The 13178-nt window shown below is 38.8% G+C and overlaps 1 protein-coding gene across 1 annotated transcript; it reads left to right on the top strand.

Moving 5' to 3' along the window:
* The first annotated feature begins 5399 nt into the window (after nucleotides 1-5399).
* LOC141326341 (arylsulfatase I) lies at nucleotides 5400-7932 on the top strand. Its single transcript, XM_073835083.1, has 3 exons — nucleotides 5400-5659; nucleotides 6422-6754; nucleotides 6837-7932. Exons 1-3 carry the CDS (start codon nucleotides 5400-5402, stop codon nucleotides 7930-7932), a joined length of 1689 nt encoding a protein of 562 aa, XP_073691184.1.
* Nucleotides 7933-13178: the final 5246 nt, after the last annotated feature.

The raw sequence follows: 13178 nt of genomic DNA, 5'->3' as shown, positions 1-13178 counted from the left end.
CTGTTGTGTTCACAAACAGCACATGATTTATGTTATCTGTCAGCGGCCGTCTGGCTTTGGTAGAATTCAGTGGTCATTAGTTCAAAGCCACTAGCTTCTCTATTGATTTACTGAATTGTAGGGTTCACAACACGACACTTTTACTCAAAATACGAGCCCAGGCAAGGTATGTGTGTTTCTGCGGGTGCTGCTGGTTTTATGAATTAAATGAAAAAGAGAAAATAAAAAAGGGGTTTAAAGGAGTGTTAATTTTGACAGCAAATTTTGATTTAGTCTTAGTCATAGTCTTTTGACTAAAATGCCTTTTAGTTTTAGTCATATTTTAGTCATCTGAATGTGTTTTAATTTTCGTTTACATTTAGTCGACTAAATATCATACAATTTAATCTAAAATCGAAAGGGTTTATTTACAGTGTAATGCATTTATTAGGCATTTCTCTAAAGTTACCAAACTCATTGTATAGGTTTGACATTAAGGTTTTATCATGATAGACTTAACTGTTGTGACACGCAACATGACTATATATTCAAATTAAATGAAACCACTTCTCATGAAGAAACAAGAATATAGGCTACACGTCTAACTGTCCGTTTTGATGAAGGCTGTTCGATTCTGAAATTTTTGGAATCTTTTCCGATTCCTGGTTCTGGAATCAATTGGATTCGATTCCAAGAATCGATTCCTCACTGTTCGATTCTTGTTTTTCATACTGCTTCAGTAGGTACTACATTTAAATTTGAACGTACTTCCCGACCGTTAAAAGTACGTTCTATATAGACGGTTTCAACGGCAACAACATAAACAAACGTTACTGCGCATGAGCGCTTTTGTGGCCCAAACTTAACTTCCGGTAGACATCCAAATAGAATCAATAACAACAGCTAAGTCCTTCTAGAGTAGATTATTTTTTTTAATAACGAGCGAAATATGTTGGCTGCGTAAATTAGACTGATTTATTAAAAATGCAAACTCATTACTTCCCAGTAGGAGGTGCTTTAAGCACGAGAAACGAGGTTTCCCCGGTAATGGCTATAGACAAAGCAGCTCTTAATTTAAAAACGCTGCCTTATGCAGGATGAAATGAAAATGACATTTTCTAAAGACAGTCTTTCTTCAGAAATACAGTGATATAAAAACACCCACGCCTGGGTTTGATTTTTAAACGTGTATTACGTTTATTCAACGAAGTCTATTAACAGATTAATTAATTAGTCTATTAATTCCAATTTCCAATTGGAAAATCAGTCGGTTTTTATATCGTGGCAGGTCGCCACAAATAAATAAACGTTTGGGAAACACATACCACAGCACAATAACCTGAGACCAACTTCATTACTCATTATTAGCTGCGTTTGTAGCCCGCGACACGAACCAGACAGATAAACAAACACAGACCGGAAGTTAACTTAGGTCCAGGCGCGTGCGCCCGATGAAACCGTCTATAGTATGAATATGGGTAGTATGAATGGAATTCGGACGTACTTCATCCGCCGCGTCTCCACTTTCCACCATTTTTCGAATATGACAGCTCCTGTCCTGGAGCCTGAAGTGTCCATGGTATGTGTACTGCAGAATTCGGGTGGAAGCAGTAGGTCATCCGGGTACTTCTCGCCTACTGTATTTTCATCACTATGAATTCGGACATACTACTCGCCTCACATAGTGTTTTTCACATTCTATATAGTAGGGAAGTATGCGATTTCGGACGCAGCGTTGGTGTCTGCGCTCGTAAACCGGAACGAATGGAGTTCTCTTTTGCGTCGTCAAATTTATCCGTATGTCTGCTCTTCTCTTATTGACATTTCTGGACATTTTATGAGACCTGCGCAAATGCTTACATCCCACCGGATAGATCAGTTCAAGTGTACGCATCTAATCTTTTAACCACGCAGCAGATTCGTTCTGAATGAATCTCTTCCTAAATCGTCCCTTCCTAACATTTTCGTCTCGTTTTTATTCGTTGGCGAAAATGTCAATAGATTTTTGTTATAGTTTGTCATTCAAAACTAATTTTCGTTTAGTTATTGTCTCGTTTTCGTCTGTGAAAAATTAACACTTGTTTGAAGGCAGAATATGTACGATTTTTTTTAATTAAAATATTTTAAAACTATTAGAACAGTGTTATATATTTAGCTGTCTTGTGTACTTACATTATCCCAAATGTTTCTAAGAATGTTTAACCCTTTATAGGGCGAGGCACCATATTTGATCACTTAATCGAACATTTTCAATAGCGTCTGCCTCCCTTGTATGAGATCGTGTAAGCACATGGATTTGTCCCAGCCAATCAACTGATGTTAGTCTACGTCACGGATAGCGACACAATGGCATCTGACCAATCGGAAGTTGTCTGGGGCGTTTCAAACTTCAACGTGCTTCCAGAATGAGAAAATGCTGATTTACGCTCCTACTTTGTCCCACAAAAACGGAGAAAGCATCGAAATGCACAATGGTAAGTCAATGAAACTCACACATTATATAGCTGAATAGTTGTGTTATATGGTGATATAGACGTTGTTTGCGTTTGATTTCTAGAAATTAGTGAACGATGTGGTAAAAAAAATGGTGTGATCATATTTGATCATACGCCCGTTTGTGGTAACACAACAGAATGTCCATTTTTAGACATACGCCCGGTTCAGGTAAAAGTAAGGCAAGTGATAGTTTGGCTGTTTTTATGCCTGTTTTTTGTCCACTGAATATTGCAAAGGCTTGTATACCATGATGCAGTAATCCAGTGTCAAACTTAAACCATTTATTGAAATGATCAAGAAATAAACAGTGAAAAATGTGTAATTTTGGTTTTAGTACCAATAGATTGGTGTTTATTATTTCTGCTAAAATAGGTGGTACCACCAGTACTTAATGCTATTTTTTTCAGTTCTTATTATAAATTTACTATTTATGTGAATATTATATGTTTTCAGTAGATCTGCACTTTTCTTTCACAAACAAATCAACATGGGCTTGATACTGACTACCTTTTCTTTCGCAGCTGTCTACTCAACAATTCTATGGATAGAAGTCAGTTTTGTTGTGCCAGCTGACCCCATCTAGGGTTCTGACGAGGAAGACAGCAAGATTTTTAATTTCCTAAATAAATATTCTGTTATGTTTTTGTGTTCATACACACACACATATATATATATATATAGAATATATATAATTTTTTTGTGTGTGTAAATTGTTTCTAAATAAATATTCTATGAATATTACATATGTTTTATGTATTTATTTATGCCTTATATTTAAAATGTATACACATTTTTTGGGGGGGAAAAAGATACCATAGACCGGCAAGTAACTATATATGACCACTTCATTTAACCTAATTTTCAACATAAAAACATAAAAAAAAAATTAAGTCACAAAAGTTTAAAGGTCTTGTAATAACCTCCAATAACACTCTGGGGTTGAATTTTTGAATTTCCAAGTATTTCAATGAGTGCCCTATAAAGGGTTAAATTCAGAGAAATAAGCAATTTTAACTATTGTAACGAACTGTGTCCTTGTGTCGCCTGCCAATGACGACATACACCCTCAATTTTACGGTTTTATTTCGTAGAAAACATGGAAACCGCAAAGACACTTTAACATATGCATTTTATTAGACAGGCCATCATCGGACAGAGTAGCATTATAACAGAACTTTCAATACACTCAAATATATCTAGTATGATAAAACAGCGCCGCTTTTTCCTATATACGCATGACCGGAGGAAGTGGTAGCCGTTCGACTGTGGCATAATAAAAGCTCTGATGCTTTCGAGCCGTGTGTCGCTCTCATCCTTCATTTACTATCGCTCCAGCGTCCTCGTTTTGCTTCGGTGGCTTTCAGCCTCACTCTGTTTCATACTACAGTGACCTTAATAAGTGTTTAATACATTAGCTCATTCATGAACATGATTTATGCCGGAGTCATGACGAATCGCATCGGCTGTGGGGATGAGGACAACAACTCCCATAATTCCACACTCAATCACAGCATCATCAAACTACGCCTTTGTTTCAATTGTTTATTTTGAATATGCCCCCTCTAGCGGCTAAAACATACATATTGTGCCTTTAATCATGAGAAATCAATTTACTTGATCTTCTAGGGCTATATTGACTGCTTTCTCTTTGGGTTCAGCAGATCAGTGCTTGTCCTTTCTGTGCACACTTCCACAGTGAGCATCACTTAGCCTGTATACAGGAAAGTCGGCCTCCACAGCCTCTGTTCTGGGAACTCATTATCAGGTAAACACCTTTCTGTGGTTCTGAGGTAATTAAAGGATCAATAAAACAACATGTGAGGTTGGTCTCATCAACACTGCTTCGCCTGCACTGACGCTTGTTTTGGGTCAATATCACCCACGGTTTATGTCTGAGGAAAATGGTGAGTTTGGGAAAGAGAGGATCCTATTATTAGTTGGGTGTAATACACTTACTGACCAGGTGGTGTCAACACTGTATTTCCTTTCATTTGTTCTTCAAATTGCATTTTATGTTTATTATATTCCCCCATCAAGAAACACTTACAGTGAAATATGTGACCCTGGACCACAAAACCAGTCAAAAGGGTCAATTTTTTAAAATTGAGATTTATACATCATCTGAAAGCTGAATAAATAAGTTTTCCATTGATGTATGATACAACAATATATGTCTGAGATACAACTATTTGAAAATCTGGAATCTGAGGGTTCAAAAAAATCTAAATACTGAGACAATCTCCTTTAAACTTGTCCAAATGAAGTTCTTAGCAATGCATATTCTTCTTTCTCTCTTGGCTTGCTTCCTTCAATCAGGGGTCGCCGCAGCAGAGTGATCCGCACTGCCAATTTGACACGTTTTACGCCGGATGCCCTTTAGCAATGCATATTACTAATCAAAAATTAAGTTCTGATATATTTATGGTATGAAATTTACAAGATATCCTTATAGAACATGATCTTTACTTAATATCCCAATGGTTTTGGCATAAAAGAAAAATTGATCATTTTAACCCATATAATGCATTTTTGGCTATTGCTATGAACTGTGTTATAGCAGAAATATCCTAACATTTATAAAAATCAATTTTTGTTATACACCAATGTATAACATTTGTGGTGTGCTAGAGGAATGTAACAAGGTCCTGTTAGAAGACAGCCGTGTTTACTCTCAGACAATTCTGCTCCGCTCACATTACTCAATTACTCCAGAATGCCACCCAACAAACCGAGAAGAGCTACAGAGCGAGTTTTGTTTATCATTTACTAGTTTTAAACAAACCTAAAACTTTTGTTAGAAAAAATGACCTTCTAGATGGATTATAACAGCAAGCATTCTGTGTTAATCCGGCTTTGTTCAAATTGAACGTCAAAGGAGTCACCAAAAGGTTAGTCTATGGACTTTGTGGATTGCCGTCAACATTATGGATGCGCTGGTGCTTTGCTTTTGCTTGGCGTTTGGACTAATACATGCTACGGAGGAAAAGGTTCTCAGACGGCGCAGAGTTCCCCCACATATTATTTTTGTGATGGTGGATGACCAAGGCTACAATGACATTGGGTACCATGGCTCGGAGATCCAAACACCAGTGTTGGACCAGCTGGCTGGCGAAGGGGTGAAGCTGGAAAACTACTATGTTCAGCCCATCTGTTCCCCCTCACGGAGCCAGCTTATGACTGGACGGTAAGAGACCCACTATTGTTTTTCTAATGCCACTATTTTGTTAAAACACTGCAAGAATCTTACTCTATGTATATACTACTATAAATTATTGGGATAGTTCAGCCAAAAATGAAAATTCTGTCATTATTTACTCACCCTCATGTCATTCCAAACCTGTAAGACCTTCGTTCATCTTTGGAACACAAATTAAGATATTTTTGGTGAAATCCGAGAACTTTCTGAGCCTCCATAGACAACAAAGCTACTACAACGCTCAAGGCCCAGAAAGGTAGTACGGACATCGATAAAATAGTCCATGTGACATTAGTGATTCAACGTAATGTTATGAAGCTATAAGAATACTTTTTGTGCACAAAGAAACAACAGTAACAACTTTATTCAACAATTTCTTCTCTTCCATGTCAGAGCGCAGAAGCTGAGGTTTTGATGCATGGATGAAGGCGCATACATCGTTGTACTGTCGTGAACATGCGTCAAAGAATGACATGAAAGAAAAAAAGTCATTATTTTTTGTTTTCTTTGCACACAAAAAAAGTATTCTTGTAGCTTCATAAAATTAAGGTTGAACCACTGGTGTCACATTATCTATTAGACTATTTTATCAATGTCCTTTCTACCTTTCTTGGCCTTGAACATGGAAGTATCATTGCTGTCTATGCAGGCTCAGGAAGCTTTCAGATTTCATCAAAAATATCTTAATTTGTGTTCCGAAGATGATGATGTTTCTCCATCACAATGACCACCTACCATCTATTGCTTCAGGTATCAGATTCACACTGGGCTTCAACACTCGATCATCCGTGCACGGCAGCCCCTCTGCTTGCCCCCCGACATACCTACGCTCCCCGAGAGGCTCAGGCAGGCGGGCTACAGCACTCACATGGTAGGAAAATGGCACCTGGGTTTTTGCCGGCCCGAGTGTCTGCCAACAAGCCGTGGCTTTCAAAGCTTCCTTGGATCGCTGACGGGCAGCGGAGACCATTTTAGCTTCCAAAGCTGTGACGGTACAGAGGCCTGTGGGTTCGACCTGCATGATGGAGACCGGCCGGCCTGGGAGCTGAGTGGAAATTACTCAACAAGGCTTTACACTGAGAGGTGAGAAACGGCAACCATTTGTGAAACAAATACTGTGATGCATTGAGTCATGCAAGCTTTTGTGGTCATTTGGACTTTGCAGAGTGAAAGAAATCCTGAGAGGTCATGACCAGCAGACGCCCTTGTTTTTATACGTGGCTCTCCAGGCCGTCCACACACCATTACAAGCACCAGGGCATCTTCTCAGACGCTACCAGACCCTTGGAAATAGACCTCGACGCCACTATGCCGCAATGGTGAGCGGCGTAGATGAATCAGTAGGGGAGATTGTCAGTGAGCTGTGGGAGCGAGGGTACTACAACAACTCGGTGCTCATCTACTCTTCAGACAACGGGGGCCAACCACTCTCAGGGGGTTGTAATTGGCCTCTGCGTGGGGGCAAAGGCTCCTACTGGGAAGGTGGAGTTCGAGCTGTTGGTTTTGTACACAGCCCACTTTTGAAAAGGAAGGGGGTGGTGAGTCAGGCTCTGATTCACGTCTCCGATTGGTACCCAACCTTGCTGTCTCTTGCAGGATACAGAAAATCTGATTCGAGCCACTTGGATGGCCATGATGTTTGGGGTGCAATAAGTAGTGGCCTACCCTGTCCAAGAACTGAAATCCTCTTCAACATTGACCCGGTGTCACGCAGGCATGGAGAAGTCGACCCAAGGCTCCTAAATCTTAATGGTTTTGGCATCTGGGATACAGGAGTGCGTGCAGCCATTCGAGCTGGGGACTGGAAACTTCTGACTGGGAACGTAGGTGACGGAGACTGGTTTCCTCCACAGACGATGCCGGGAGGTCCACAGCAGTGGCAGGGCATGGAAAAGAGACGGGACCAGCGAGGGAAGTCTGTCTGGCTTTTTAACGTCACTGCTGATCCCTATGAGAGGGCTGATTTGGCAGAGGCACGGCCTGAGGTGGTCAAGATGCTGTTGACCCGACTTGCTGAGTATAACCAGACTGCTGTGCCTCCTCGCAATCCACCTGACGACCCGATGGCTGACCCGCAACTTCACGGAGGGGTGTGGACTCCCTGGCTGGGTCAGGAAGAGGCAGGAGATGAAGGGGATGATGAAGAACTAGACATCATCAACAAAAAGCCCAGATCCAAGAGTACCTGCAGAGTCTGCAAACTCAAGGCCTTGTTCAAAAAAGTTGGTACCCGTATGCAAAGGGCTGCTTTGTATTTGTAGTCAATTTGTGACACACTGGGACAGTGTAAAAATATGTGTGACACTGAACTCTTTATGTCCTTCCTGCACTCTTTATGTCCTTACACAGTAGTTCAAAGATGACACTTACCAGCCATGAGTATATTAGACACAAGTTCCCATCTGTATGATGGAATGGATTTAACGGAACCGTTAATGGAACCCAGACAGGATTTGATCACAAGTGATTCCACAAGCACTTAATGTAGATATTGCTGGATCTTTGTTAGATGATCCAGTTATTTGAATACAGAAAATGTTGTAAGTGGCAGCGTTGATTTGATAGGGAATAATACAGCACTTATATTGTTCTTCACTTGTTTCGTGGACCAGTGTTCTCTTATCCACCCCCTGGTTTACTTTCTCATCTATCTGTTCTTTCTCTGACATGCCTCTGCTTTGCACTCCTCCTCACGCCTCTCTCATTCTCCTACCTTTTGCTTTAATGCTTGCGCTCTATCCAAATCTGCTCTGACATTGCCCGCCACAACCAGAATAACACACGATTCTTCATTGTTTCTGCGCTTTTTCCTCCACCTGTTCCTCGTCCTCTTTCATTCCTTCTCAGTTTGAGTAGATCAGGTCAGTGCAGATGTAGAAGCAAGAACATCAGAGCAAGAAAAAGAGTGATAAAGTAAGTTCTTTTATGTAAAACGAGGGCTATTTGAGGAGGAGGAAGATCACTCTTGGGTATGAAGGCTGTGCGCCTTTATACGAGACATTCTTGGCCTGTTCATCTCTCGGTTTCAAGAGACTTAACGCAATTCACAAGACGTGATGAAATGTGCTCTGCATTCAATGTAATGCATATTTCAAAATAATAATTTAGAAATATAACTCTTTCCCTGCCAAACATGGAATTTTCCATTATTTATAAGCCAAACACAGAACATATCTCAGAACATAACTCCAACCACAGAATTTTCCATTGTACTGTATATGAGACAAAGCTTCATTACCAAACACAGAATTTTCCTCTATTTATGAGACGCTTTATCGCCAGACACAGAATTTTCTGTTATATATAAGACAACGCTTCAACGCCAAACGCAGAATTTTCCGTTATATATAAGACAACACTTCATCGCCAAACACAGAATTTTCCATTATTTATGCAACAACGCTTCATCGCCAAACACAGAATTTTCTAGAATTTATGACACAAAGTTTTCCCGCCAAATATGGAATTTTTCCGATATTTATGAGACAACACTTCGTCGCCAAACACAGAATCTTCCGGAATTTATGACACAAAGCTTCCCCGCCAAATATTAAATTTTTCCGATATTTATGAGACAATGCTTCGTCACCAAACACATAATTTTCTGGAATTTATGACACAATGCTTCCCTGTCAAATATGGAATTTTCCGATATTTATGAGACAATGCTTCATCGCCAAACAGAGAATTTTCCAATATTTGTGACAGCGCTGCTTCGCCAAACAGAGAATTTTCCGATATTTGAGTCAACGCTTCATCGCCAAACACAGAATTGTCCGATATTTGAGACAACGCTTCACCACCAAACAGAGAATTGTCCGATATTTTGAGACAACGCTTCATCGCCAAACAGAGAATTTTCCGATATTTGAGACAACGCTTCATCGCCAAACACAGAATTTTCGATATTTTGAGACGTTTCATCGCCAAACAGAGAATTTTCCGATATTTGAGACAACGCTTCATCGCCAAACAGAGAATTTTCCGATATTTGAGACAACGCTTCATCGCCAAACACAGAATTGTCCGATATTTGAGACCACGCTTCATCGCCAAACAGAGAATTTTACGATATTTGAGACGTTTCATCGCCAAACAGAGAATTTTACGATATTTGAGACAACGCTTCATCGCCAAACAGAGAATTTTCCGATATTTGAGACGTTTCATCGCCAAACAGAGAATTTTACGATATTTGAGACAACGCTTCATCGCCAAACAGAGAATTTTCCGATAATTGAGACAACGCTTCATCGCCAAACAGAGAATTTTACGACATTTGAGACGTTTCATTGCCAAACAAAGAATTTTCCAATATTTATGAGACAACGCTTCATCGCCAGAGAATTTTCCGATATTTGAGACAACGCTTCATCGCCAAACGGAGAATTTTCCGATATTTGAGACAACACTTCATCGCCAAACAGAGAATTTTCCGATATTTGAGACAACGCTTCATCGCCAAACAGAGAATTTTCCCATATTTATGAGACAACGCTTCATCGCCAAACTGAGAATTTTCCGATATTTGAGACAACGCTTCATCGCCAGAGAATTTTCCGATATTTATGAGACAACACTTCATCGCCAAACACACAATTTTCTGGAATTTATGACACAAAGCTTCCCCACCAAATATGAAACTTTTCCGATATTTATGAGACAATGCTTCATAGCCAAACAGAAAATTTTCCGATATTTGAGACAACGCTTCATCGCCAAACACAGAATTTTCCGATATTTGAGAAAACGCTTCATCGCCAAACACAGAATTTTCTGGAATTTATGACACAAAGCTTCCCCACCAAATATGAAATTTTTACGATATTTATGAGACAACGCTTCAGCGCCAAACACATAATTTTCTGTTATTTATGAGACAACACTTTATCACCAAACACAGAATTTTCCGTTATTTATGAGACAATGCTTCATCGCCAAACACATAATTTTCTGGAATTTATGACACAAAGCTTCCCTGCCAAATAAGGAATTTTTCAGATATTTATGAGACAATGCTTCATCACCAAAACAGAATTTTCTGTGTTTCCATGTTTTTACTGTTATATGCTCAGGGGCGCTATTACGCATCTCCTGAATAAGTCCAGAATCTCTCGATCAAAAACACGTACAAGGAAGAAGAAACACATAATTTTCTGTTATTTATGAGACAACACTTTATCACCAAACACAGAATTTTCCGTTATTTATGAGACAATGCTTCATCGCAAAACACATGATTTTCTGGAATTTATGACACAAAGCTTCCCCGCCAAATAAGGAATTTTTCAGATATTTATGAGACAACGCTTCATCGCCAAACACAGAATTTTCCGTTATTTATGAGACAATGCTTCATCACCAAAACAGAATTTTCTGTGTTTCCATGTTTTTACTGTTATATGCTCAGGGGCGCTATTACGCATCTCCTGAATAAGTCCAGAATCTCTCGATCAAAAACACGTACAAGGAAGAAGCAGAAACGAGTGATCTCAGATATAAGCAGATGCATATAGAAAAAAAAAATAATGCAATCATCAACAATAAACATATGAATAAAAACGGCCTAATAATGTGTCAATCCAGGAAGTGGTAAAGGACTGTGCAAGCTTTGGGGGTGCTGATGGAAGTGATCTACTGCTAAAAATGCTTTTTATATGTTAAACTTACCTACATTCAAATGTTGATAAAAAGGAATGCTTGAATCTAGAATAAAACCGTTTTTTTAAGTAGAGGCTGTGTTCTTTATTTTGATGTTCAGATATTCAAACATCAAAATATTCTGGGGGCCATAAAATTTCAGTGAAAATTATAAAAAATGCTGGCTGTGGCTAGCAACTTTTTCAAAAATACTGGCGGGGAAAGAGTTACATTTTACCTCTACATATATATGATTTTACTCTAATATAATTGTAGTTGTGACTCAGTGTCTTCTGTCAGCATTCCTACAATAATAATCCATCCTTTTGATTGGTTCACTCATTCATATGAAGTAAATGAGTAGAGTGTTCCCTAAAGTACAACTGTAAGAAGCATTCCACTGTTGAAAGATAAGGAATCTAGAGCAAGGTAAAAGTCAATACACAGTTAAAAGATAATGTTAGTACATAGTTAAGATAATGTGAAACAGATACTTACCTTAAGAGCTACAGAGCATAAATTACTGTGTATCTTTTGTTGGAGACTGTTATTAAAGATTCATTAACCATGTTTCAAACTGACTGATGTGCTTCTACTTTCCAGGGAATTGTTATTGATGAATAATGATGTTCTTTTAAATGTTAAAGGGATAGTTGGCCCCCAAATGCAAATAGCATTATTTACTCACCCTCATGTCAAAACCTGTATTTTTTTATTTATTTTTTTTGACAAAAAAAAGAAGATATTTTTGAAATGGACTGAGTGCCAAAACTGTTAAATTACTCTTTAAAATATCTTTCTTTGTGTTCAGAAGTTACGCATCAGTCATACAGATTTGGAAGAACATGAGGGAGAGTAAATGCTCACATTGTTTTCATTTTTGAGTGAACTATCCCTTTAAGGCGTGATTACATTTGCTCCAAGCTTGTGAAATTATTACTTAACCTACTTTGGTGTGACCACACCTTTACAATCTCTGATGTACATCTATTGTATACTTATCTTAGGTCATAGTACAGAGGACATTTTCATATTTGACCATTCAAAAAAAGTCTACACTGTACCTGGATAAATTATTACAACATAACTGTTATTCCTTCTTATGAGCGTAAGTGTTATAATTTCACCAATACATCAAAAAACACTTCCTCCTCCTGTTTATCTCTGAAAACAACTCTAAAACAGCATCAGCCCACTTTGGAAAGACTTCAACTGTGGTAAGAATGCACAATGGGCTGGTCCAGAGAGAGAGAGAGCGATCCGAATAACTCCCTCACTCTGTGTATGAGTCATCCTCAACACATGCTGAGTTTGGCATCTCTTAAAGGTGCTGTGAGCGATTTGTTTATGAAATACCACGCATAAAATGTCCTTACTACCTGACAAATACAAGCATTCCGGTTAGAAAAGAGACTAGGGTTCCAAAAAATGTAACATTTTGAAGCCAAATGATGTTTTGTTGCCAAACTGCAGTCATTTGATACAGATGGTCGCTCAGAACGATGTTGTCCATGCTCACAGTCTATTGCAGTGGTTGGGAAACTACACCAGCTAGTATGGAACAGTTACAGAAGACTAGTATGTGTGTGTATAAGGGAACTGAAAACATCATTGAGTTCATTGTAGATATATAAAATGTTTTTCAGGATTATTTAGATCTGATGCAGTCACTCTGAAGTTCATAACTGTATTTGCGCCACATAAATGTCAGTTTGTTTTATTGGAATATTTCTTGCTGTTTGAATTAAAAGTCAAATGTTGCATTGTTTATGTTTCCAATATGTCATACGCCTGCAGTCATACTCCCAAACAAAGCTCTCCTGAATTGATTCAACCTTATATAATCTAGCCTCACTCACATTTATTT

This window comes from Garra rufa, chromosome 2 (assembly GCF_049309525.1).
Source record: "Garra rufa chromosome 2, GarRuf1.0, whole genome shotgun sequence".
NCBI classification, from domain to species: domain Eukaryota; kingdom Metazoa; phylum Chordata; class Actinopteri; order Cypriniformes; family Cyprinidae; genus Garra; species Garra rufa.
This window is presented reverse-complemented; position numbering and strand designations above follow the sequence as displayed.

What these genes read in the sequence shown, in the direction of transcription:
- LOC141326341 (XM_073835083.1), top strand. Translation starts at nt 5,400, where the DNA reads ATGGATGCGCTGGTGCTTTGCTTTTGCTTGGCGTTTGGACTAATACAT. An exon ending in AGCCAGCTTATGACTGGACG is followed by an intron (nt 5,660 to 6,421) that starts GTAAGAGACCCA and finishes CTATTGCTTCAG; the next exon opens with GTATCAGATTCACACTGGGC. An exon ending in ACAAGGCTTTACACTGAGAG is followed by an intron (nt 6,755 to 6,836) that starts GTGAGAAACGGC and finishes TGGACTTTGCAG; the next exon opens with AGTGAAAGAAATCCTGAGAG.